We start from the raw sequence: 25,167 nt of genomic DNA on the forward strand, positions 1-25,167 counted from the left end.
TACACACCAGTACGACCTAGTAGCACCTTGAAGGCGTTGCTCACCAGGGAAATCCCATCCTGTCTCCTCCTCCTCATGCTGCTAGCACTGTACCATTTATCATGAACACTGGACGGAGAGACTCCGTTTGGTCCTCTACATAATTGGATCCACAATAGGTTTCAGGTAAGCACGAATACCGTCCGCCACACAACCTGAACTCGTGAATCACATATCGCAAAAACTCTCATAGGGAGGGGCCGGGCCTATTTTTTCCCTAAGAAAATCCCAAAAGAATAAACTTTTCGGCCCAAAAAACCCAAATACTCATCGAAAAACTTCAATTTTTTCGAATTTTTCCAATAAAAAATACGTCTTTTATAAACCATACCTGCTCTGGGCTGTATCCACTTCCCATTCCCAACAGTACTCCTGAGAACCGTTCAAGACCGGCAAGGCATGCTGCACTGCTCCTGTAGCTGCTTCAATGAGGATGGGATAAGGCGTTAGACGACACCTGAGGAAGTACCAATACCACTACTATTACTGACCAACTCAGACAGTGATAATACTAATAATGCTACTAATAATAGTAATACTATACTACAGGGTGTCCCAAGGAAAATGTGCTTAGTTGAATATTCAGAAAATCCCATACCATTCGGAAGCTCTTGTAGAGGGCTTTCAGATGGTGTCAGAAATGTTGAAAGCCTTGCCGCCGACACTCACGAGAAATTCGAATTTCACGCTCGTTATAATAGAACAGGTGGTCGCACTTTGCTGTTATTTCACTCGAGTACTAACTGCATAATACTACCTTCGTTCAAGTACTCCTCCCCAAAAGTTGGTACCCAATATCCCGAATACTAGCAGGATAAACACAGCAGTGCCGGCTACGTTGGCTAGACGTGGTATAGAAAGAAGTACTGTATTCACCAGTAACTGACAAACAACTCACCCTATAAATCTATTACCACTACCCCTACAACCAATCTAGTACACTATACAGTACGCATGTCACCATCATCGTGTCACCACCTTTATTTTCTCATAGACCCGTCAGTTATCATGAGTAAGAAAAGACTTTTTATTTACTACCACTCCAATCGATCTAATTCACTCTTTCAAATATATACCACCTATTCAAACTATGCACGAGCCATTGATTTCTAATGCTACACAGCATGTCACTATCATCAGCATTCTCATAAGCCGGTCACTCACCATGAGAAAAAAAGACTATTTACTACCACTCCAATCGATCTAATACACTCCTCAAATGCATACCACCGATTCAAGCTATGCACGAGCAGATGAATTCTAGTATCATCGTCACGCTACCACCACCTTTTCCATAGCTTCATCACTCACGATGAGCGGAACAATACTATTGATATTACCTTCATTTCTTTCAATACTGTTAAGCTGCGTAGAGGTCTGAGTACCCTGAAGACCCTCAGGACGCTAAGGTCAGTGTCACCACCCAAGTTCACGACGGAGAGGAGACCCGTCACCACCACGATGAAGTCCAACCAATTCCAGCCATCAGTCAGATAAGTCGACTTCTCTCGTATAAGCCCCCAAGCGACTATCTTCAGCAGACACTCTATCGTGAAGAATGCCAATAATAACGAATCGGCAAACGCGCCAATCTGAGGAGGAAATGACGACAACAAGGTGGGCCCAACTTCGACCTCATTGCGACGGTTATCAGGATCCCTCTTATCCTCAATAGCGATCAAGATTGAGTTCAACACGATGAGCGACAGGATGAACCTGAGGACCACCGCTACGGTGTAATCGCGCTCGCTCCCTATCTCATCGAAAGGGTTAACAGGAGAGTCAGTGCGTGTGTAAGCCGAGTTGTACAGTCTCATGCACGATGTGGTGCTCGCGTCGTGATATGGAGGAGACGCGTAGTGACCTCGTAACGTAGTAGGAGGCGTTGGGATGCGTAAAGGTGATACGATGTGGCATGACTGGGTATAACATCGCCTTGCTCGGCGGAAAAGGGTATAAAAGGGGTCATCAGCGACCTACTATCTACTACTACTACTACTATCTACTACTACTACTACTACTACTATCTACTACTACTACTACTACTACTACTACTACTACTACCACTACTACTACTACTACTACTACTACTACTACTACTACTACTACTACTACTACTACTACTACTACTACTACTACTACTACTACTACTACTACCACCACTACTACGACATACCCTGTGTACCCTCCCCCATGAGTACTACCTCTGGAACCATTTCCATTCCACCATCCATATCGTAAAGAGTCTGAACTTGCTGCGTATCGGGAATATGAAGCAACTATTCTCGCATAGTCGTTTTTGCTTTCCACCAGCGTCCACCAATACTTGATGGTAGATCCCAAAGGGGTCCAGTGTCTTCTCACAAGACACCTTCTGGCCGAGCAGTTGAAAACTGAAGTACTCCTTAGGCATGGCGTAAGACCCCCTTCTTGAGCTCGTCAACGATTCCACGAGGGAAACTCGACGTGGTACTGGTACTGAGAGCTTCCCCTCCTCATGTTTGCCGCCTGGGACGACACTCATAAATAGCCGGCTCTTCACGGCTCCAGGACAACACTATGCAAGAATCCTGATAAGAACAACATTACTACGGAATATCGAAATGTCAGTGTGTGTGAGAGAGTGTAAAGTCCAATGCTGATAACACGGATGAGCTTTCATTGACAACACGGCTTCAGACGGTGCAATAGACTGTATATACTCTTGGTAGCCTTACGGTCAAGTATGGGATGTGAATCCTTTCTAACAGAAGTGTGGTATGTAAGAACCCCCCCCTACCAACACCATTTTCTATGGTGCTCTCGATGGGGTAGTGGACAAATCACATAGAAGCATAACAATGCAGTCACCCGCCCAGAAGTTGCAAGTTGAAAGAGCCACACAGACAAACTGCGCTGATCAACCGCGCTCGCCCTTCTAATCGACCAACTTTCCGTCCATTGCTGTTGCTGGGCGAGCGACAATCGCATCCCGGTCTCCTCTACGTACGATCTTGAGCATTCCTCTAGTAGAGGGCATTGTACTACTTAGCGTTGACGCTGTTGGTTCCACTATGTCTATAGTAAGAGCGTCCGACAGTTCTATCAAGCAAGCTTTGGCTCGACACCAACACAAACCTGGTGAGCATTCACGATCCCTACTGGTAATAGGGTGTCTTCCTTTTAGGGGATCTCAAGGAGCGATGGACTCCCGAGGCCAGTCTGGACAGACCCGATGCCCTGGAGTTGAGGAAGAACACTGATGAGACTCGTAGTGCTCTTGAAGGTGATAAGGGGAAGGCTATGGGGCGTTGTCGATGTATGGTTACTTATCAGCTGTTCTGGCCCAACGTATAGGGCAGGCGGATACCACCAGAGAGCATCTGTCGGGGGCTAACGATGCTCAGAGGAAGCTCGCCAACGCACAGTATCTACGGTAGTAACAAGGGGGAGGCAGAGCCCAGTATAAGCTTGCTGTGGTCGTTAGAAAATGTGCCGGGTACTTAGATGGGTTGTGTTGGTGGTTTTGTCAGGTACACTCCTAGTAAGGATGCTCCTGGCCGTAACCCCAACATCAAACAGAGAGTTATCAAGGTGGTTGAGGTCCAGAAGGACCCTATGGAACCGCCAAAATTCCGTCATCATAAAGTCCCAGCTCGTAATAGCCTCAAATCTAAAATCGTTCAAGTCGCTAATACAATTCTCAGCCCCAAGCGAACCTCCGCCGCCAGTGCTGAGATCCCCTCCCAAGAAGCTCACCAAGGAGGATCAAGCTGTACGCGCTCGTGCTGTGTTGATGCTATTCAAATTCGCCTTGCACAGATGTGGAAGATTCCGCCATGTGTGAGCAACTGGAAAAATGCTAAGGGTTACGTCATTCCTTTGGACAAACGTATTGCCGCTGATGGCAGAGGCTTACAGGTAGTAGACTTTACTATAGAGTTGGCCGAGGTAGAGTTTACTTCTTTATGAGTGTGTTTGTGTTAGGACGTTACGGTATCTGAAAGGCATGCTCAGTTCGCGGAGGATCTGTATATAGCAGAAACGAAGGCCAGGCAGGAAATTAGAATTCGGAATGAGCTCGCCAAGCAGAAGGCTACGCGTGAACAGGCACGTTTGGACCTGCTTTGTATCTTACATGGTTGGAACCTTGGATTCCTTTAGGAGAGCGAAGAACAGAAACTGCGTGATTTGGCGGCTAAAGCTCGCAGGTCTCGTACGAATGCCTTTGCTGGTGGTAGAGGAGACAGGGAGGAAGCTGAGGGTAATGTGGTGCTGACTACTGTCATTAGTGTGAGAGGAAAATATGCACATGGTCAACTACATGCGTTGGTGACAATATGCAAATTCTGAGGAAAATTTGGGAAGTTCTTATTGGTTTCTGTATAGTTCTACCCCTATTCTCATGTAAACTTCTCTAGTACGTGAAAAAAATTTCAAGCTCAGCTGAGGAAAGCGAACATATACTTCATTGCTGTTTGTGGAAAGCCTGTTATGGCAGATTATCGTAGACAAGATGAAGCACGAGCTGAGGTCATGCGGGAGACTCTTCGTGAGCATCGTATGGAGAAGGCAGGAAGGAACAAGCAGGGCCGAGACAGGGACGAGGAAAGAGATATTTCCGAGCTCATCGCCCTGGGCAAACAAGTAGTATCCCCTCACTTGCTGCTGTTAGGATGGTTATTCTGCTGTGTTTGGCAGGTCCAGCCCAGCTCCAAGGGTGAGGGTCAATACGATGCTCGACTGTTCAACCAGAGCGGCGGCCTGGACTCTGGCTTTTATGATGATGGCGCGAATAACGTATATGACAAAAGGCTGTTTGCTGGTAGGGACTTTGTTGCGGTGGTGATAGGATTTTTAAGGATGTGGAATTAGATCGTTCCTCGGCCAATAAGATCTACCAGTACGACGCTAAGCGGCTGGAGCAGGCTCGTGAGGAGTATGACAGAGCTGAGGAGAAGGCTGGAGGGGAAAGCAATAGTGCTGCAGCAGTAGGGAGGCTGGGGTGATGGAAGTAGTAGTATTAGTGGTTGTTGTTAGGTCTATCAACGGCAAGCTCCGGTACAGTTCGAGACTGCTGGAGATCAGGATCAGTTCGGGTTGTCGGGCTTGTTGGACGACGACGATGAGCCTCAGCAGAAGCAGGCCAGCAAGAGATCTCGGGGAGGTAGGGAAAAGGAGGAGGAGGAGGAGGTGATGGAGGATTGTTGTTGGTTAGATGATAATCGAGGAGATGAGAGAAAGTCCCGTCGACGCTCTTAAGAAGTGGTCAGCAAATGTTGTCGCTACTTGTTCTTATTCTTCTTATTGCTATCATAATATGTAACACTACTATTACAACAACGTTCGTATTGGAGTTACGATCACCGCCTCACTACAGTGTTGGGTTTGTATGGAGTACTGGTGAGGGAAGTCGTAACAGGTGTTTGTATGCCGCATAACACTCTTACACTTTCTGCAGCACATGCGGAAAAGGTCGTCATGAACTCTAGTAGTGGTCATGCAGGGCGTGGCGACATTCAAGATGACAGCATACGGCAGATGTTCCTCGACGCTTACCCTAGAGTAGTATCCAACCTCGACTGGGCTGCTGCTGCTGCTCATTGGCTTGTTGTTGTTGTTGTAAGGCTCGCGAGACAGTGATACAGGGCATCGGGGCTTATCTGGATGAGGGCGGTCTGGGTCCTGATAACGATGTGCATATTGGCGTGAGTCACGATGGAATGGTGACTGAGTTGTTGATTTGGTGACAGGTCTGTAACTACTTCGAGAGGTGTATGAACTACAACTGTTTAGGAGGGAAGATGACTCGGGGTTTGACCACGGTTGCAACGTGAGCTCGCTGATAATCTGGTGTTGGTCTCTTACGACGTGATAGGTACGTCGCCCTATGTGGGGATTCTTGTGAGCATGTTAAGGACGCCGCTGCCATTGGTTGGAGTGCTGAATTCTTGCAAGCCAGTTTTCTCATGTTCGATGACGTCATGGATCAGTCAGAGACTCGTCGTGGGAGGTAGAACTACATATAGTAGAGGAGCCTTCCATAGCCCAGGTATTTCCTCTCAGTACGTGTTGGTACAGATTGCCGGAGATATCGATGCCCAACTCGCTCAATGATGTTGTTTTTATAGAGAATGCTGTATACACTCTTCTTATTGAGTCTACAGGTTTCGATGCCGATATCAAGTTGGCGGTAGGTCTTGCAACGACGAAGTGGTGGCGAGATGGTATTACTTAGATAATCCGGCTTTGCCATGATATTACGTTACGAACGATTATAGGGCAGCATCTGGACCTCAACTCCGTTCGCCCCGACGATTATACTGTTGATTTGTCGCGGTACACTATGGAGAGGTATGATGATAATGGTAGCAAGGATAGGCCTTTGGGAAGTTAGTCTTGTCAGGTACTGGGCCACAACAGCATATAAGACAGCCTACTACTCCTTCTGGCTTCCGGTCGCATTAGGCATGGCTATGGCTCGCTTCCCTCTAGACGACCCGGACTACAAAGGGACTAAGGATGTACGTCTTCTGTGGGTTTTTCTCAAGGTGGATTTTGTGTTATGTTTAGGCTTGCATTTTACTGGGAAATTTTTTCCAAGCCCAAGATGACTTTCTGGACGTTTTCGGCGACCCTGAGGTCATCGGCAAGGTAAGTTGGAGATCGTTGGCAGTTGATATCATGGCATGTGCTTAGGTTGGGACTGATATCAAGGAAAGCAAGTGCTCATATGTTTTCCTCAAGGCAAGGGAGCTGCTGGAGACGAGCGACTCCTGTGGGACCGACACTGCTGGAAATCGGAAGCATCGTGTCTTGTTCAGGCGAGAGTAAAGCATCGCTCGAACGATTAAATAAATTATACAGCAAAAAAGACAAGACAGGTGAGTTGACGGTTACGGCAATAACGCCTTATACTGAGCTTGACAGGTGCCGAGGTGGACGAGATAAAGTGTATTCTCGCTAAGTCCGGCGTTGAGCAGGCTTTCCGAAGGTGATATCAATGCTCAGTGAATTAGCATAAAAGCCTGGAGGAATCAGGTTCGAGGAGGAAGAGAAAACAAAGGTCGAAGTTTTGTCAAGGGCCATTAAAAATGCCGGATTGCGGGAAATTATACAAGGATTAACATCTACGATTTACCGTCGTGGAAAATAGTGGCTTGATACGTGTTCAGTGCCGACCTGTTTTCGTACACTCGGTACTACTACCATCGTTTACTGTCGTTTATCGCAGCAGTTACCCTTGAGAATCGTCTTGGGTTGTGTGTCACAGTGGTAGTGGAGGGGGCGTGCATTTGCATGTCAGCCCTCATGCATGAATGCTGACGAAGCCAGAACCATTGCGGCCCGACTGTGGCAGAAAGATAAGGAGGAGAAGTGTGTCGGCCTGGCAGAGGGGAGTATGAAGGGCGTCTACGACCAACAATTCCTTCCCGTTCAGCTACTCAGGTCTGAGCGACTGCTTCTGTTACTCTCCAGGAGAATGAAGATGACTTGAAAAGTGCAAGACTTCAATATTGAACTTGGATTGCGAGGCACTAACCCACGAACGGGGCCTACATCATTCTAACAAGCGAATATACTCTTAACAATTTTCTTCGACTAGCATAACACAACACGTGGTGTCCACTGAGATTGGTGTTTCATCACGAGTAGAAACGGCAAACTCATACAAAGCATAAGGAACTGTAACCACCTCAACAGCTGAAGCACAATGTTGCTTCTCTGTCACCGGATAAAGTGCGAAAACTACTGACAAGGAACTATTGTATAAAGAACATCCTGGGGGCAACAACTGGCTACTGACACAGCGCCGATGGTACTTCGTAATGAACGAAATGTTCATTAATTCTATCGTTACGTACGAGAATCCTGCTCGTCGTTTTCCCACACGGTGAACCAATCGACATCAGGATGTGGTGGGGTCGGTGGAATATCATGGATCTTCTGCTCGCGAACACCGATTTTAACATTCTTCCTTTGGTGGCTGTAAACCAATAGATTCTGGCACAAAGCGCATATTCTGAATAATAGCGACTGGAGACGGTACCAGGGGAACACAATGAAATCAATAACGCCGGATCTGAGGTCATGTCGATCACGGAGAACGAAAACCTCGAAGATGAGCACTTGAACGTAGAGGAGTGCAGTAAAAACAAGAGTCATTAGAATGAGGCCGAGCCAGTCACGGAAAAGTAAACCACAGAGCAAGAAAGCGCGCAACCAATCCAATAGAATACAGAGAAGCTCCTGAAGGAAGTACGGCTTCAGAACCAGAGATGCCCCATGGCAGAACGATCGGGGATTGATGACCTCCCAGAGATACGTGAACGTCTTCTTGTGCGATGTTAGATCCCACGACTTGACCCTCTGACGGAAGAGCACTGGCCAGGTATCAGGAGCATACGTGGGGACGATCGTTTGTGCACAAGAAATGATCGTAGACTCGTCACGCTTCCTCAAGAGAGTCAAACCCATGTACATATCCTCACCGTTGAACACAGTATCATGCTCAAAAAGGACCTCATCGAGCGCCTCGCGATCCCACAGTGACACAGCACCATGGCATGATAGCGACCGAGCCATCTTCGACTGGAATAGCTTATGCACTGCAGCCATCTTGTACTCAACATCCTGCATCTTCACAAGCATATCAGGTTTCCCATCAGGAGTAGTTGCTGTGATGGGGAAGTGAACAGCTTTGATGTTCGGATTTGCACGAAGTTGTTCATGTGGAATATACAGATCCGCCGGAAGCGGCACATCATCGTCGATCATAACGGAATACTTGAAGTCGGGAACTCGACCGTTTTGGGCTAGGTACGGTATCCAGTATTTATTAACCCAGTAGAAAGCGAACGTCTTGTTGCCTTCTGGAATATAAACATAATTGATATCAGGATGAACTTGTTGAGTTGCCCACTCAGTCTCATCTTCAGGATGTAATGTACCACCATTATCACAGACGAAGATGTGACTAGGAGGAAAGACCATTAGAGCAGCACGTAGAGTACTTGTGAAGGTTTCATAACGTTCCTCTGTCATAGCAGAGAGATGACATGCGATCATCAAACAGCAGTCATACGCCAACGTTTGCTTCATGACTACTTCCTCACAGGCAGAATCAGTGCTGTCCGAGCTCTCATCAGACAGGAAATCATCACTGAGTGGAGATGCGATGCCCGCATGATCGAATTGGGGATTCGCATCGGTGTTCAGAGAACGATCTGAACCACCCGCGAGGCTCACATGTTGCTGCTTCTTAGCCACCACATCTTGAACATGACGAGTATAGACGGGAGCGCGTGGCCACTTGACAAAGACGCAAGCGACGAGGAAGAGGAAGGTGTCGAGGAGGACATCGACAAAGATGAGGATATCCAACCACGAATGCGCATTCCAAATTGAGACTTCCCCATAGAGATCATCACCAACCGACCTGTTGTTAGCGAGGATATTCTGGGGGGAATAGTAGAGTACGATATACAGGGTAGCGACGAGTAGAAGTAGGAAGAAGATGTTGAGAGCGGCCACGTAGAAGAGCTGGCGAATCCAATGTCTCCGCTTTGCTGCAGCCTTGCAGGCCTTCCACTGGCTGATCCGCCTCTTCCATGTTCCAGACTGGAACCTCATCGCAGGATCCCTCGACATGTAGCATTCCATATCGCCCTCGGACATGCCCCTAAGCTCCTCCTCGTCCATCGCTGGAGGCACCACGCATACCGAACCATCACTAGAAACATCCAGACCGACAGTAGCAGCGTTGAAATCGTCCTCCCAATGGGCCTCCACCTGCTGCCGCAAATACATTCTTTTCTGAGGGAGCTCTCTGGCCATCCTTGCCATGCCCTCTGCTTTCTCCTTGCGCAAGTTGAGATCTACATACCATAGCACCCACTCAGCGAAGAACCATATGACAGCTATGAGCATACCAGCCAAAATGATACCTCGCATACCAAGGATGTTTGAAGGCGTTACATCGTACTTGCTTGAGCAGTAGGATAACGTTAGGACCTACACAGTGAAGGGCGTAGCACAATGACTCAGCAGCATGCACTCCCAATACCTCTTTGCAGAAGAGGGTCTCCCAAGGAGAGTTCGGCGATAACTTAACCTGACATTTTGGAATACCAGGTTTCATCACGTCGTTGCCGATCTCTGGTAAGTTAGCCGGATCAGGGCACTCTCCAAGGTAATACGTCCCGGTGTCGTCAACTCGGCGACATGCCTCATGACATTCGTACTGGGGAAAGCACTGGTAGTCCTCTTCACCGTTTCGAGGCAAGCGACAGTTGTTGAGCGACTGGTCAATAGGGGTGTTGCTAGGAAGAGGATCGATACTGGAGTTGTACATAACCATGTCGTTCCAACCGTTCCGAACGATCTCCAATTTACACGTAGGACCCGAGGGTGCAGTCTCGTGAGTGATCGAGAAAGACTCCGAGAAGGCTGGACAGTTGGCTAGAGGAACCTCGTAACCTGCACCACAACAACACTTAGGGACGTCAGAGGTAAACGACAATACCAGTCTGGTTAGGTTGATAAGCCCAGGATAGGTTCAATGTGAACAAAGAGCACGCTGTGAAGATGCATAGGGCGAGTGAGAAGACCTGTACAATGAGGAAAATGATGGGGCTCGACACTGACACTGCTAGCTTACCAGGACCGTCCATCGCTCGAAAATGGGTAGTATCGGTGGAAGTTTGACCTTAGGAACCACAAGGGCGGGCCGGCTGTCCTCAACGTCGGGCTTTGGGATAGGTGGTGCAGGGGAGTTAGACGAAGACATTATTGTACAGCTGACAACTACTGGCGATGTCTGTTTGCCCACAGTGCGGGGAAGCGAAGAAACGGGAAAATCTTCGATGGTGTGGTATCGGCTTTTGAGAGGGACGGGCTAGACGAGGTAATTATCAGTGATAGCAGGTCATAAGGTGGACTGCGAGATGGTCTTGAGTTATACCGTTTGGCATGGCGGAGCGAAGCGATTCATGATTACAAACTTTCTGTCGCCATAATTTGTATAATTACTGACAAGTCGAAACTAAATCTCGCACGCCTAGGAGCGCGCAGAGTGTGATGAGAGTCGATAATCCATGACAATCAGGAAGGTCTTCGATCGCCTCTACGATCAGGCAGCTGTGAGTAGCTCGGCGTAGCGAAGCTCCTGTATGATGGACGGTTATTCAGGAGCAACGGGAGCGACGGAGGGTTGAGCGTGAGAAGCGACTAGCAGAGCAAGCCAGGGACGAGGAAGAGACTATGCTCCCTCTGAATAGGAAGGCTGGCAAGATGGAGAGGAAACAAAGTGATGACTTATTCGAGCGACTGTATAACGGGTAGTATCTTTATGTCCACTTGGGGACATCGTATTGTCCAAAGATACGCCGCACGGCGAAGATTTGTTGATGAGCAGCGGGAAGCGCAAGCGAAGGAGTTTATCGAAATGGCCCAACCTGGCGGCCTTGGACGAAGGCCTGATATAGATCGTATCAACAGCCTCTATGAGTATGGGGTCTCGTCGACCTGGTCGGTGCATCTGTGCTGTTGTAGGGACTATAAAGGGCGGCGGCTGGCAAGGCGGGAGGCGTTCATAGCTCGGCAGAAAGAGATTGACGAGATGGCTCGAGGGTGAGTGCTTTGATCAGCTCATGTCAGTCAGGTGATCTGCTGTAGGAACTGCAGTAGGCCTAAGTCGTCCACTAGCAGCATATGGGAAAAACTGTACGGGGCGGTAAGGACCACTTGGTAGTGCATATGGAGGGTCAGGTACCGGGAGCGGGAGGAACTCTCAGAACGCCGTAGGCTACTGGTAGAGGCAGCAGAAGAGAAGGAACGGCGCAAGAAGTATAAGACTATTGTGAAGCTCCCCAGGGGTGGTCGGTTGCCGACACCACGGTGTGCGAAGATGCTCAACTGTCATGGCTTCAATATTCCTATCGATCCCAACCGTGAGGAGAAGCCTCGAGGGCTGGATCCTATACGAGATGCAGAGGTCCAAGCAAGGGTGGATAGCCTATATAAGGATGCTATAGATCGGAGGGAGCGGCAGAGAGATAGGGAGGAGAGGTAGCAGTATGATCGAGGTTAGATGGGGAGGTACATAGAGAATGATATCAGGAAACAGCTGTTGGACTTGGCAGCGGATATAGGAGCTGCTTGTGGCGGTATGAACGCCAAGGCCTTGTCTTCCACACAGGAGGGCGATGCTGTCCACGATAGACTGTAGGAGTTTGGAGATGAGGGTGTTCATCGTTTATAACTTGAATGTTAGGCATCGGTCTCGCTTCGCTCCGCCATGCCGAGTCTCTAGAGTCTTAGCCAAGGATGAGTGCTGGGAGAAATTCAATACGAAGACATGCTCAGTTCATGCATCGCGGCAGCTTACTCCGGACGCTCTCAAGGAGACTTTTGATAGGCTGTAGTATAGACTTTGACGACACAGATCTCCGCTCATTGTATCCAATAGTTACTCGGACTCGGCCGCTCGAGCGAAACGGCAGGAGCAGCGCCGTCTAGAAGAAGAGCAGAAGGTTCGTGAGTTGCAGGAAGAGGCAACTCGACAGGCTACCACCAAGCGGCGACCGACTCGGCGACCAAAGCAGCTCAGTGGGGACGGGCACAGTATTCTCCAGCAGACGGCTAGGCCAGGACGAGTGTAAGTTTGGTCGTTGGTGGGCTGCTCCGAGGTTCAATGTTTCGAGGTATTCGAGCCTCGCGGCTGCCGGCCTTCGATACGCCTCCTCACATGCCAGCGGCGGGACCACTACGGATTCCGAGGTAGCAGGCTCGTGAATCATCTATCTAACCTGCTCGGCTCCTCAGAGTATCGGGTATGGATCGCCACTTTGGGTCTACGATGAGGGACTTAGTACCTTCGAGACGCTTTTGCGTCAACTTGATACAGATTAGCATGGACCATGCCAATGTTGTTCCCCTTATACATCGTTAGCTTCGTGTTGTCAATCTGGGTCCGAGTGCCCGGCTTATTGATCAGTGTTCCAGCGATCAATATGTAGATCTCGACAGATTGATACTGCCGGATATGGCCACTCTGGAGAGGAACGATGAGCTCTTGGGTCAACTTCCTGGTTGCTTCTGGTGGAGGGCAGTATTTGAAATCAGTGGAAGCTCAGGACTGGAATTGGCATTTGCATAGAACATGGCATGCGAGACAAAAGAGTCACGAGAAGAGGCTTGTTGGAAGCGTAGCTAGGTGTACCTTATGATTGGGTGATTCGTTTACCACTTGAGGTGGAAGTTGCTATACGTGAAGTGCGATTTCTGGCAGAGTGCTTATTAACTGGCCTCGGTGACTTTACCGATCGGAAGCCTAATCTGGTCGCTGAGGTAGAGCCATAGCAGCGAAGTCCCCCTGGTGGTCGTAGCTCTTCATTCTGGTCTCGCGGAATTTAGCTCTGCCACCCAAACGCCGCGAAGGGGAGGTGTTGTGGATTTTTCTCATCAGCTAACGTGCACTATAGACTTACGACACTTTGGGTTTCTCCCACAGTGGGAATCTCACTGGCACCGAAAGTCAGTTACATCAGGTCTCCTACTACTTCCAGTTGAGACTTTCGAGCGGAAGGTTCATGAAAGAGAGAAGGCGGTTGGCTTCAAGCCACTCGGTTTGCATCTGGGAGCGGGAGCCATGGATGAATGGATGCTAGAGTTGAGAGGCTTGCTAAAATAATAAGTTTTCCTGCGATTGATAAGTGCGGCCTGCGAGGATCGAACTCGCGACCTTAGGATTATGAGACCTACGCGCTACCTACTGCGCCAAAGCCGCTGAGAAATCTTAGTACGTTCTCTTCTTCACCCGAGTGAAATGCCTTATTCCGCTCTTCCTAATATCCCATGCTGTTATTGTCATCAGCAGCTGCTCCTTTGAATCGCTGCTGCTCACGGCTGGCAGCCGACTAGCCCGTGGTTGATCACCACCCAGTCGTTGATGTTGGCGGCCCTCTCGATTATCATTGGGTGGGCGTTCGAGATGGATTCCACACCACAGCCTGAAATATGGCGTTCCTCGCTCCGTGAGCTCATTCATGCGTCGGCCATGATTGATAGGGATGCAAGCCTCGTCCTCCTTCTCAGAGACGATTGACGATCCTCGTCGTATCTTTAACATGGTGTTGACGTTTCTGAGATTCCATCAATTTACTCGCTGCGTTGTCAATTCATCTACTCAGTACAGTGGCTCTCGAGGCGGCAATGGACTGGTCTGGCAGATAAAAATATGAGGGAACTCTGAGCACTCTGGCATTCAGACCATATCCCCGGAGTAATATGTTTGATAACGAGCTTCCATTAGCTTGTGGTCGATCATTGTATATGCGTACCACAATCGATGAGATCGAGGCATCGATAGCAGACAGTGAGAGATTCCTGCAGACGCGGGAGTCGAGGCTTTCCTCTAAAGGCACGGTGAGGCCCATGGTGTCTCTCTACCCAAACTATGATATTTGACCTAGCGGACGATCGAAAAATTGACTCCCCGTGCTTCATATTCTGAGGATGAATACTATCCCCATTTTAAGCTTGCTAGTAACGCTATGGACAGCAATGGTTGATACAACGATTCCTCATTCTCACGATGATCTCACTAATTACGACGGTTTGGGTGGCGATTCTCAGATAAGGTTTGACAGTCTCGATGTGTCCCCTGTGTGGAGAAGTATCACAGAGGAGGGAATCTCGCCAGGCTGCAGTGTGGGTGACTCCTACACAACGTCGTTGAAATAACGCCAGTCACTGTCTTCCGGAGACATAGTTCTGAACCCGGCTCGCAGGGCTGGACTGTACGTGCAAACGTCAGCCGCGACACTGCTCAGGCCCTGCAACAGCTTCTAGCCGAGCGCGATACTAGATGGCCCTCGCGACCTCCGAACGAGAGAAGATGCGCAAATGAAGACCACAATAGTGCTATGCAGCAACTAATAGACGAGAGGGATCGACGAACGGCGACAAGCCCGGAGGTCATTATTGTGGTCTCATGCGGAGCTGTTCATGACTGGTCAGGGCATGAATAGTAGGAGCCTGGATGACGAGTGTCCTCAACCCGACCCAGGCCGAACAGTAGTTCGAAGCCCGGCTATGCTTGAACGAACGCCGCGGCAACGACTAAGCTCATCGACCAGAGATAAGTAGGCGAATGGCACTGTGTCCGGCCATACGAGTCTGGCATTGTGTTCGGCTCAGCTGGGTGATGTAGTAGGACTCCATCATCTGTTTACTATAGGCAAAAGAAGACTATCGGTGCCACTGAGTTCAACGGGAAGGTTGACCTGTGGTTACGAACTTATGCAAGGGTAGGGAGGGAATGCATGGCGCTGCAGGGCCCTCGGCAATCCATTCTGGATTCATACTATTCGTCGTACCCATTATTTGTATCCTGACCCCGGCGAGCTCATCAGGAGCAACAGCGTCGTCGAGCTGAGAAGGAAGAGCGAGAACGGTCCGCAGAGAAATGCAGTTTTACGCCTAAGATAAGTGTGCGCAGCCGGAAGATAGTCGAGGGCAAGAGGCCCAGTACGTTGGAGGCTCCCACCTCGGCCCATCCTTGACTCCCGCACTTCTCAGCGACCGCGGGACAACTCGCTGAGCGGCTACACTCTGAGGCCCAACGACGTGATGCCCAAAGAGAGAGGGCTCTAGAAACGAAGAAGTCCATGGAACTCCAAGGATACACGTTCAGGTTAGTCCCTACTGCTGCATCTACACTGGTAGGGTGGTCGAGTAGGCCTGAAGTGCGATCTTCGGGAACCGACCCTCATTTTGAAAAGAGAGCTCCGATGGAGCAAAGGTAAGCACTTAAATGCCCATAACACAAATATTCGTCTTTTCAAGGCTTCACTGACGTGAATTCGGCAAGTCCATTGAGATTCAGTGAACTGGTTAGACTCAAAGTCATTGAAATTACTTCAGGTATCGGGCAGTGCAGCAGTTACGGCACGATAGACTGCAGCTGAGACGTAGAGAGGCAGAAGCTGAGGCCAGCAAGGACACTACTTTCACTCCTAAACTCAATCCTCAGAGTCTGAAGATACTGGAGAGGAGAAGAGTGCATGGTGAGCGTTGTCGGCTCGCGATAGCGATACGACAGCTTGTGTGGTAGACAAAGACTTGTAAACCCAACGCCTTTGAAGTTATGGTGTCTTCTTTCGCACGCCTGATTGAGTAACCTGTTACTACAAGAGTACAATTACAGTGTAAAACTATAGGCGCTTTGATTATCATAAGTCTCAAACACATACGCCTAAGGCGTAAGCTCTTACGGCTAGCAATACCTCTGGTGGTACTGTAGATGCCCTCTCTAACATGCCGGTGGAAGAAAGGCTTCTACGTGTACATGAGGGGGTTTCTTCGGAAGACAAGCTGCTGGAGATGGCCGACGATGCAGTGCCACTGACGAATGGGGAGAGGAGCCGGAGAATTCGGCGCTTTATGGAGCGTCAAGGTGGGACTCTCAGAGCGGATCTTACAAGAGGCTGATGTTGAACTCCTTAGAACAGTCGGCTGAGGCTAGACTGGCTCGGGCAGAGATGAGAGAGCGAGCAGTGCTTGATGCTGAATGCACGTTCAAGCCGTCGGTCAATCCTGTGTCAGAAGCACTAACATCAGGCATGTACATAGCACGCCGTCGTGTGGGAGGTGCTTTAGGCCTAGTTAGGTGAATCCCCACGGAGTCGGGCTCACAGGATCGAGTGCACTGATGCTAGGAGACGACAGTGAGCAGCACTGGGTGACGAGGCAGCGCTGCCGGAGGGGTCATTGTTGCAGGAAACGGCAAGAGTGGTTACGGGCTAGAGGTCCTCCTGAATGCACATTCCGGCCGGAGTTGAACTCCAAGTCGCGTAAGCTGATCGCTATCAAGGGCAATGAGGACGATAGAGAGATTCATGAGCGACTATATGAAGATGCTAGCAGAATCAGGAACGAACGGGAGAAGACAGAGAAAGAACAGTTAACCTCTATCTATAGTGCCTCTGAAGCGTGCACCGTTCGTAGGGAGCAACAGCCTTCAGGGGAGGCTCGAGAGCATCAGAACAGCTCATATGATCATGTGAAGAGCCATTATAACTTCGCCGAGCCATCTCGGCTCATGAGTAGGGGGTGGAAGGCGGGTTAATACATAGGGTGGTTTCTTTCGATGCAGGTGATATCACGAGAGAGCAGCAGCGACGGAGGCATAGAATTGAGGAGTTGCGACGGAGACAAGAATCGGATGAACTGAAGGAGTGCACCTTTACTCCGAGGAGAGCCGCCGATACTGGGGAGCCCAGCATACGGAGAAATGATAACATGCAAAGTCAGGCAGGCTCCCGCGAGAAATAACCATTGCCGAACTGTTGCTGGTCGCAGGCACCTCAACGATGAGCTCGTGCTCTGCTATACTACCGGGGCCTATCCTCATCAGCGGCTACGACAGGTTTATGGCGAACCGTCGGATGGCAGTGGAGTAAGGGGATGCTGCTCATTGTGCTTATGATTCTCGTCAGAGCCCGCAGTAGAGATAGGCAGAAGCGAGAAGCATCAACAATGCGGACCCAGTCGCAGCCCACAGAGTGGCTTCCAACACTGACGGTGCCTCAGCCATTTCAGTTCAGTGCCACACGCCGATCGCGGCGAGTAGTACCAAATGATGAATACAGCTTCCAGCCCGCTACCAACGAGTCCCGTCGACGTGCTGCACTCCGAACCGCACTGGGAGAGGAGGAGTTCTCGAGATTCATGGCTGAGCTCGACTACGACGATGCAGTCGCTGACTCCCACTATTGCGATGTGTGATGCTCCTTTACTACTTGTCGAGGGTCTCGGCATCAAATTGCTGTTTCGTTCACCCTATTGCCGTTAGAGCTTATTGTGGCTGTGAGCAACGCATTCAATTCACGTGTCCTATCGAGGCCCCTTTGCTTCCTGAATGCTCCCACTGGGCGGCAACACAGTCTGAAGATGCACCACTCGAATTCGGCATCGATACTCTCGCACTTGCCTACAATAAGTGCTGTGACGGTGGCCTCTCTGAGCACGGCTATTTGCTTGGTGGTGGCCCTATCACATGTATGCCAGCATGCAAGAAGATGGGTAGCACCAGAGTACCAGGTGAGATCTTGACGATTTCACATTGTCCATGATCGGTGCCACCATCATTATCAGGTTTACATAGCGCGGATTATACTCTTGGTCCCTATCTACTGCCTTTGTGCTTGGGCTAGTGTACTGCATCCTAGCAAGAGGTGGAGGCCTCAGAGTAACTCTTTGCTCGCTATGGGAACTTCTCAGATATGCCCTCGCACTGGTGAGGGATGCATATGAAGCGTATGCTCTGTACATGTTCATGGTCCTCAATGTCAACTACTTGGGTGAGTATTATACCGATCGGCACTCTAGAGGCCCATTCATAGGTGGTTCACGTCGACTGCTACTGCACTTCGACCACGGTAATCGTGTGGAGTGGCCGTGGCCTATACGGTGGTTCATACCAAAGCCTCTTCCGACTGACGAGAGACTCCTGTGGCTACTCCGAGCCGGTTGCATTCAGTTCGTGGTGAGTTGACGTACTTGAACACGTGCGTTAGATGGAGTTCTTCATGCAGATACTAAAACCGTTATCATCGGTAGCAGTGTTACTCTGTCACGCCTTTGGAGTGTACACTGAGGACACATTGGAGAGCAGAGTGGCCTTCCTCACTATAACAGCGATCGTGAACACCTCAGTGTCGTTGGCTATGTGAGAGATCTGCTCACTCACTGAATCGTCGGCACTATTTCAGTTACTCTCTGGCGATGTTCTACCGTGCAACTCGAGAGCTACTCGAGCCGTTCAGGCCCTTGCCTAAATTCTTGCTGATCAAGTTCATTGTCTTCTTCCCGTGGGCGCAAAATGTCGTCTTGATGACTCTTGTAGAAGTTGGGATCGTTCGGCTCAGCTCAGTGAGGCACGAGCTATGACGTCCGAGGTCGACGATTTTCTCCACTCATTCAGTCGCTCTCTGAAGTCCGGCACTCATTGGTGGTAATCGAGGAGACGCTCACATGTGTGGAGATGGCATTCCTCGCTTGCGTCTTTGTGGCGGCATTCCCAGTGAGCCCCATTGGGTGCAGTTCCACTTTAGTGTAAACCTCGAATACAGGTTGATCCACTGTGGGCCCCCATAGCATCCGCTGATATTGAAACGCGAAGGGGAGGTGCACCGGTTAAAGTAAGCTATAGCTGTAGTCGTCACTAGAACTGCATCTCACACCGCTTTACCCGTAATACTCGCGTTCATCTCAGGATATAATGCAGCAAGAGGATTTCCTAAATGATATTGCCGACATTCTCAAGCCACGGAGTGATCTCGAATCAGCCGCAGTGCGACTCTTAGAGTCGCATCAGCTGAAGGATGCACATGGGTCAATGGGCGCCCCAGAGAGCGGAGGTCAAGAAGTTGTGACATACGGCAGCATTCAAGTCCAGACTCCAATCTCCGCGCAGAAGGTTAGCTCATCCCCAGTAGAACAGGCAATCAGCATATAGTGTAACCAAGGCTGTATGGACCCGCGTTGTTGCGCGTACACTACATCTTGCGTTCATAAGCCCACATATAGAAGCCTAGGGCTTGGCCAGGTTCTCATCGATTGTGTCGTTCAGCGCCACACCGCCAAAACGTCTGTATCACAGTGTTCAGTGGAACAGAGTAGTTCGCATAACCCACGATTTCGACGCACTATATATACAATGCGAACACTGAGTGAGATACGGAAACTACAGTTCATGCGAGTACACTGAAACCTCATCTCGTCCTTCATCAACACCAAGGACAACATCGATGCACCTTTTCAACATCTCACAATCGTTGCCGAGTGGGGGCAGGCGGTTGGCACGCCGAACTCTCTTCTTCAATTCGTCTTCCCCTGCCTCGTGTGCCGCATGCAAGTGGTCAGAGTGCACAATCAACACGTCCAATCCTGAAGCCTCGTACTGCATTTTAGACATTCTGGCGTCGCAGAGTAGATGCCGCTGATCGTCGAGTGCATAGCTCTTCGGGCCTAGGACAATAATCCCAATTTTGGCACCCCTATGTAGCCAATCTAAGTCGAATTGCTCATGGAGTCTCGGCAAATACTCAAACCCTCCGCTGTCCTTATGCAACTCATGTTCTAGCTCGATCCCCACTCGAGGGAATCGGTGACACACATTTAGAGCACTGAGGATGTCAGCCAGCAAGCCTTGTAATTTTGGGAAGGTTGTACGAGGGGTTCGTTTCAGAGCAGCTGCTCTTAGCCCCGCTAGGTAGGACGCATCCTTAGGAGAGTCGAGGTCCTCATCTTCGTCTTCGGGTGCCGATCCATTAGCGACTCCTGAGCTCCCCTCAGCCTCCGAAGTCAGCCGCTCACGTTCAGCACTCTCGACGACCAGCTGCCTCCATGTGTGCTCTCCCAAAATCTGACGAATGTCATAGTTCGCTTCCGAGAGGTGTTCGTTCTGATCATCGATGCCCACAGGCTGCTCTATCTCCTCCGTCCCCACGGACGGTCGCTCAACAAGGGCCAGGTTCAGTTTGAATTCATCGGAAGGCGCAATCGACCCCGCTCCATCCGGGCCAGCCACGAGGCTTGGATCCCTGCCAATTTCCTTGTCTTCCACGAGAGAAGCGCTCCGCCCGAGACCAGCCTGCTCCAAGAGGCCATCAAGATCCGGGATAGGACCAGATGGGAGCATATTGTAGTCGTCTTGCTGGTCTAAAGCCAACAGATGGGCCTTGTACCCCTCCATAACTCCCCTGATACTTGCATCAGCTTGCGGGACACTCAGAGCCCGCCACAGCATCCCAGACACAGCTCTGTGCTCAAGTACAGTCTCCATCGCCTCCCTGCTGGCCACGGCCATGACGAGCTTCTCCAACTCACCCGTCAACCCGGGCTCCTCATGCCGTCCAGCCTGCCATGCGATGATACCCCAGATGCTTCGTGCTGCCACTCGGGGATGCAAATTCTCGGCAGCATTCACTGCCTTAGCCAGGGCAAGGATCAAGCCCTCTGGGGCCACTGCTTGCATCATCGCTCCTGATACCAGAACTCTAGCAGCTACCGAAGGCGCGATCAGTCCGCCCGTATTTGCAAGCCTCGCAGTAAGAGCGTCCAAAGTCTCCGGAAGACCTGTCACTATACGGGAGTGAGAATGAACTTCACATAGGTCTGCCAACTGGGGCGTCGTTAGTCTGTCCAGTCCTCGTTGGTGGAGGAGCTGCAGGAAGGCCACCGTAGTCTGAGGTTCGATCGAAGAAAACCGGAGTCTCACAGTGTAGGTCGATGCAGCCATACAGATCTCGTTGAGCGTGAGAGCTTCTCTGTTCTCGAGCGCTAGTCTCGCCGCCTCCCGCATTGCATCAAGGAGCACTGGTTTGGTTTTCCTCGTAGCAATTGGTGCCAGACATTCAACGGCTGTCAGCAGCATCCGAGCTGTCATCGTACCAGACGTTAGGTGGGCTCGTAGAGCCATGTGGAGCTGTGTACCGAGCCCATCAGGAGCACCCCATTCTGGTCTTCGACGCCACGAGTTGGGCCATCGATGTAAAGCCCACAGTAGACTGAGCAGATCCGTCGCCTGGACCCCGGCTGAAGGGAGTAATAATAGTCTCGGCGAGGCCAAGCGCCTCTCAATGGCTTTCACAGTCCAGTCCGGCAGACGCCCGAGCTGCACAAGGGCCATCGAGACCCGACACATTCGGGGGAACGCTGCCTGATCGAGGTTCATGTCCGACGCTAGCCTTCTAGCCAACAGCCGAGCCGGTCCGTCTGCCACCTCCACTTGTAATGGGTGAGGGCAGAGTACGTGTGATTCGAATCGGTGCTTGAGGATAGCCAGTGTGAAGAGGAGAGTGTCTCGATCAGCCAACGAGAGCAGCTCGTAGACCAAGCCGGATTCGAGGGCATGGACCGCCCTAGCACAGTGTTTAGCAGCGAGCTCAACATCGGGGCATGCTTTAAGGGCACCAAGACAAGTGAGGAATTCCGGGACGGACAAGGTAAGCCACGATAAGGACCCAAGGGCCAGCTCCCAGGAGGTAGGCTCCTCTACTTTAGCTAGTGAGAGCAACTCCAACAGGGGGACGAGAGCCTCTAGTCGGACACTACTGGTGACCATCGACGCGAGGATCTGCCATTCGCGATCACCTGGGCAGGTTCCCAGAGCTCTTGCACGGAACAGCCTCACGAGGTTGGCCGGTGAAACCTCATGTACTCGACTGACCGATAGCAGCTCCTCGAAGATGTTGTCGCAGTTCGTGCCGCGACACTGAGGCCCAACATGGCTGCATAGAAGAGCGTATCGACTGATGACAACTGTATACGATTGGCGACACGATTCACTAGAGCTTGCATGCGGAGGTCCGGTCTCGTGAGGCCCTCTCGAGATGGTAACGACTCCACTACATCGAAGACGTTCTTAACGGCTCGGTCGAGGTCAACATCGGCACTCTTCACTGCTTGATCGAGACACAGGTCGAGCTTGGGGTGAATAAACACTGTAGAAGTCGACTGGACTAGACTCATATCCTTGGCCGTAGGGAGTAGTGGTGGCGCCCTCATGAGCTCTCGCTCCATGTCGCGGTGTAGGAAGTCCTGCTCACGTCTTGACAACGGGCGAGGGAAATCCTGCCGGAGGAACGCCTTCCGGTCACCACGAGCGGGAGCAGGCTTGAATGAGGACTTGCTGGCTTGTGGGCGGAATGGTGGAGGCATAGACTATTAATGCTGAGAGGAACATCAGACTGGCAGAGCTGGAAACTCAGCTCTTGGAGAGCCCTCATTAACTGAGTTTCCAGCTTGACCACTGAGGAAGTTTCCCCACTTTCTCAAGCAAGCATCATAACGTGCCTGCCGGAGTCACAGGTAGACTCGAGCCTTGGGTCGAACTTATCAGAAGATTCTTTGATGATGGTCGAGAACTATCACAACACAACACTAGTAATCATAGGAGTCCGCAACGACAAGCGAGAAATGAAGTGAATGAACTACTGCATAAAGGGTACTGAGGGAGAAACCAGTCCTCGACCATGGACCGACTTCACGAATCACTAATAGAGGAGTGAGCATTATGCTGCGTTCATTGTATTCTGTGCAGGCGCTGCGGCGGTGGGCGGTGAAGTCGAGCTCTGAGCAGCTCCTCCTCCTCCTCCGAATGCCTGGTCGTGTGTGGTAGTTTCGGGTTGGTTGCCACTGCTTGTCGTGTTACCTACCACTCTGCGTACCTGGTGAAACAGCGTATCGGCTTGTTAATGAGTGCTAACGGCTCACGTCTTTCTCGACATCATCCATCGTAACGCCGAGTTGGTTGAATTCCTGCGCTGCGGAACAAGGCCGACAAGACAGGAGACAGAAGTCCTCCAATATTGTACCTACCACAACAACCTGAACTACCATTCGAATTCGGAGAGACTAGCTTACCTTCAACACCGTGCTCCCCTCTCACCTGCTGCCGTGCCGCTATGTTATGACTGCAGTCCGCGAAGCAGGGGCAGAAGCAGTTCATGAGACATGATGGAAGAAAGTCACCAGTGCTAGTCTTCTCACTCAGCATCCCTCGAGCACACGGCATGCAGAAGAAGGAGCCCTGAAGGGGGGGGCACCAGGATAGCACAGGCCAGCGTCGAATGAAGGAGATGTGAAGCTCTAATGGTAATCAAATGCTTACCAAGGCCATCCATGGATCTTTGCACCAATCAGTGAACATACCGTATTTCCAATTGGACTGTTCACCATCAGCAGCATGATAGAGATCTTTAAATGTGGGAACGAACCCTTTGTTGGCCATTATGGGATAAATCAAATACAGCTAATCTGCACTCAGTCACACTTCATACTGCCAGCTACAACGTATCATTCATTCCTCGGCCTCTTCCCGTTGCACCATCGCTTCAACACCATGGGATCATATATTGGGCTATTCCAGTGTCAGCGGCGACTCACTACGTGTGAACTGCAGGTCTTTCAAACATCTTATTAGTTACCATGTATTTTGTCTGTGAATGGGTAGCAGAAGAGAGAAGCGAGCATCAATCCTACAATCAGCATATGCGACGGCGGCACCCGCTACCTTCTCAATGATTTCAGGCACTACTTAACCCTCTTCTCAAAGTTCTTTTCACCTTTCCCTCACGGTACTTTCGTGCTATCGGTCTCGAGTATATTTCTAGCGGAGCACGTGGAGAACAAGGTGCGAAGCTTGAAAGGAAATAACATAATCGCCTTCGAGCTTCCAAATTCGCCATAAAACATTCGAGGCAGACTCGAAGTTCGACTTCGCGTCAATGAGAATTCCAATTCCAAATTTCAAACCTTCAACTAACGATGTAGTGTATCACCACAACGAAGTGTAAGATGAATTTACTCGGGATAAAAGGCATATGTGAAGCATATGCTGTTAGACAAAGATGTAGAGTATAACGACAAGAGAGAGTGAAGTCATCTTTATTCAACTGTAGGCAAAATTACATCTCGGGCATATACTGCCAATCAACGATGTAATGCATCACCCGTAGCACATTATTAATCTAGTAATGCACAGTCAAAGTACTAAGCCACAGAAAGATAAACACTACCAAAAATGTACAAGCATAAATTTAAGTTCAACACGACCTTGTAGAATTATCTCTGCTGTCTGTATCGGAATCAACCCTCAACTCCTTCTCCAACGTCAATTAGTGTACAGTGGTTGGGGTGTTTGTCAGGGTTAGCTGTTGGCAACAGCCTGTTGCTGTGAAACAGCTCCCTGACGCTCCCGACTAGTCGTATATTTGGTGTTTTGTGAATGATTCACTGCCAAGTCCTGAGTGGTATACACTAGTGACTTGGCTTAACTTGTACACCACCGTGACCGTCACGGCGTGACGTACTACCGTAGTACTACTACGACTAGACGAGGGCCCCTGCACTACTAAAAAAATTTTTTTTCATATCGTAGTTGGATCAGAATCACTACACAGGTGCAATCTGTAACCTCATGGATTTTTATCCGATAATCTGCTACCAACATTAAATTCTTCATGCTCGGAAGCGCGAGTTTGTTGCGCTTCCCGAAGTACGTAACTACCCAATCTGGTGCCACCTATACAAAGTTCAATGCGGCGAGCGCCATTTCCCCCATTGCGTTGTGCAGTCGTT

The 25,167-nt window shown here is 50.1% G+C and overlaps 10 protein-coding genes and 1 non-coding gene across 11 annotated transcripts in view; 5 read left to right on the forward strand and 6 right to left on the reverse strand.

Moving 5' to 3' along the window:
• Positions 1-2,452, reverse strand: part of Pmar_PMAR010254 (voltage-gated cation channel, putative) — a gene marked incomplete at both ends in the record, with an annotated part of 10,400 nt that extends 7,948 nt beyond the window's left edge. Inside the window, 6 exons of the mRNA XM_002788667.1 lie at positions 27-135; positions 371-496; positions 797-921; positions 1,380-1,631; positions 1,674-1,755; positions 2,244-2,452. Coding sequence (XP_002788713.1) covers positions 27-135; positions 371-496; positions 797-921; positions 1,380-1,631; positions 1,674-1,755; positions 2,244-2,452 — 903 coding nt within the window. The remainder of the gene's footprint in view (positions 1-26; positions 136-370; positions 497-796; positions 922-1,379; positions 1,632-1,673; positions 1,756-2,243) is intronic.
• Positions 2,453-3,068: 616 nt separating this feature from the next.
• Positions 3,069-5,388, forward strand: Pmar_PMAR010255 (Puff-specific protein Bx42, putative). The gene is made up of 13 exons (XM_002788668.1): positions 3,069-3,159; positions 3,206-3,304; positions 3,355-3,454; positions 3,552-3,676; positions 3,726-3,793; positions 3,841-3,939; positions 4,006-4,128; positions 4,183-4,282; positions 4,520-4,665; positions 4,720-4,843; positions 4,894-5,009; positions 5,059-5,185; positions 5,237-5,388. Exons 1-13 carry the CDS (start codon positions 3,093-3,095, stop codon positions 5,278-5,280), a joined length of 1,338 nt encoding a protein of 445 aa, XP_002788714.1. The 5' UTR covers positions 3,069-3,092; the 3' UTR covers positions 5,281-5,388.
• A 60-nt stretch (positions 5,389-5,448) lies between these two features.
• On the forward strand, positions 5,449-7,016 carry Pmar_PMAR010256 (farnesyl pyrophosphate synthetase, putative; the record flags this gene model as incomplete). Its single annotated transcript, XM_002788669.1, has 11 exons — positions 5,449-5,583; positions 5,646-5,744; positions 5,772-5,851; positions 5,897-6,031; positions 6,085-6,211; positions 6,257-6,372; positions 6,425-6,542; positions 6,592-6,672; positions 6,718-6,796; positions 6,843-6,902; positions 6,949-7,016. 11 exons carry the CDS (start codon positions 5,449-5,451, stop codon positions 7,014-7,016), a joined length of 1,098 nt encoding a protein of 365 aa, XP_002788715.1.
• Positions 7,017-7,665: 649 nt separating this feature from the next.
• On the reverse strand, positions 7,666-10,826 carry Pmar_PMAR010257 (hypothetical protein). The gene is made up of 4 exons (XM_002788670.1): positions 10,679-10,826; positions 10,544-10,628; positions 10,085-10,497; positions 7,666-10,032 (listed from the first exon to the last, which is right to left on the reverse strand). Exons 1-4 carry the CDS (start codon positions 10,805-10,807, stop codon positions 7,876-7,878), a joined length of 2,784 nt encoding a protein of 927 aa, XP_002788716.1. The 5' UTR covers positions 10,808-10,826; the 3' UTR covers positions 7,666-7,875.
• Positions 10,827-11,114: 288 nt separating this feature from the next.
• Positions 11,115-12,443, forward strand: Pmar_PMAR010258 (hypothetical protein; the record flags this gene model as incomplete). The annotated part of the gene is made up of 7 exons (XM_002788671.1): positions 11,115-11,159; positions 11,209-11,357; positions 11,401-11,526; positions 11,572-11,649; positions 11,788-12,087; positions 12,139-12,243; positions 12,293-12,443. The coding sequence occupies 7 exons, from the start codon at positions 11,115-11,117 to the stop codon at positions 12,441-12,443; spliced, it is 954 nt and encodes a 317-aa protein (XP_002788717.1).
• A 1,291-nt stretch (positions 12,444-13,734) lies between these two features.
• Positions 13,735-13,807, reverse strand: Pmar_PMAR010259. Its single transcript has one exon. It is a non-coding gene; the product is annotated as a tRNA-Met (tRNA).
• A 2,993-nt stretch (positions 13,808-16,800) lies between these two features.
• Positions 16,801-16,983, forward strand: Pmar_PMAR010260 (hypothetical protein; the record flags this gene model as incomplete). Its single annotated transcript, XM_002788672.1, has 1 exon — positions 16,801-16,983. A coding segment is annotated over one exon (183 nt), but the record flags the coding sequence as incomplete, so codon positions are not given.
• Positions 16,984-18,023: 1,040 nt separating this feature from the next.
• Pmar_PMAR010261 (conserved hypothetical protein) lies at positions 18,024-18,954 on the forward strand (the record flags this gene model as incomplete). Its single annotated transcript, XM_002788673.1, has 5 exons — positions 18,024-18,123; positions 18,178-18,257; positions 18,304-18,568; positions 18,618-18,751; positions 18,795-18,954. Coding segments are annotated over 5 exons (739 nt in total), but the record flags the coding sequence as incomplete, so codon positions are not given.
• Positions 18,955-19,768: 814 nt separating this feature from the next.
• Pmar_PMAR010262 (hypothetical protein) lies at positions 19,769-22,150 on the reverse strand (the record flags this gene model as incomplete). The annotated part of the gene is made up of 1 exon (XM_002788674.1): positions 19,769-22,150. The coding sequence occupies one exon, from the start codon at positions 22,148-22,150 to the stop codon at positions 19,769-19,771; it is 2,382 nt and encodes a 793-aa protein (XP_002788720.1).
• Positions 22,151-22,215: 65 nt separating this feature from the next.
• Positions 22,216-22,746, reverse strand: Pmar_PMAR010263 (hypothetical protein; the record flags this gene model as incomplete). The annotated part of the gene is made up of 1 exon (XM_002788675.1): positions 22,216-22,746. The coding sequence occupies one exon, from the start codon at positions 22,744-22,746 to the stop codon at positions 22,216-22,218; it is 531 nt and encodes a 176-aa protein (XP_002788721.1).
• Positions 22,747-23,289: 543 nt separating this feature from the next.
• Positions 23,290-23,818, reverse strand: Pmar_PMAR010264 (conserved hypothetical protein; the record flags this gene model as incomplete). The annotated part of the gene is made up of 3 exons (XM_002788676.1): positions 23,290-23,402; positions 23,452-23,617; positions 23,699-23,818. 3 exons carry the CDS (start codon positions 23,816-23,818, stop codon positions 23,290-23,292), a joined length of 399 nt encoding a protein of 132 aa, XP_002788722.1.
• Between the last annotated feature and the right edge of the window lie 1,349 nt (positions 23,819-25,167).

The sequence above is a fragment of the Perkinsus marinus genome (genome assembly GCF_000006405.1).
Source record: "Perkinsus marinus ATCC 50983 genomic scaffold scf_1104296927884, whole genome shotgun sequence".
Lineage (NCBI taxonomy): Eukaryota > Perkinsozoa > Perkinsida > Perkinsidae > Perkinsus > Perkinsus marinus.

Bases quoted from the DNA above. Each gene is read 5' to 3' on its own strand.
- Pmar_PMAR010255 (XM_002788668.1), top strand. From the start codon at position 3,093: ATGTCTATAGTAAGAGCGTCCGACAGTTCTATCAAGCAAGCTTTGGCT. The intron at 3,305-3,354 runs GTGATAAGGGGA...GTTACTTATCAG, and splicing joins GACTCGTAGTGCTCTTGAAG to CTGTTCTGGCCCAACGTATA. The intron at 5,186-5,236 runs GTAGGGAAAAGG...GTTGTTGGTTAG, and splicing joins CAGCAAGAGATCTCGGGGAG to ATGATAATCGAGGAGATGAG.
- Pmar_PMAR010257 (XM_002788670.1), bottom strand. From the start codon at position 10,807: ATGTCTTCGTCTAACTCCCCTGCACCACCTATCCCAAAGCCCGACGTT. The intron at 10,629-10,678 runs GTAAGCTAGCAG...CTCATTGTACAG, and splicing joins TCGAGCGATGGACGGTCCTG to GTCTTCTCACTCGCCCTATG. The intron at 10,033-10,084 runs GTATTGGGAGTG...TTCACTGTGTAG, and splicing joins AGACCCTCTTCTGCAAAGAG to GTCCTAACGTTATCCTACTG.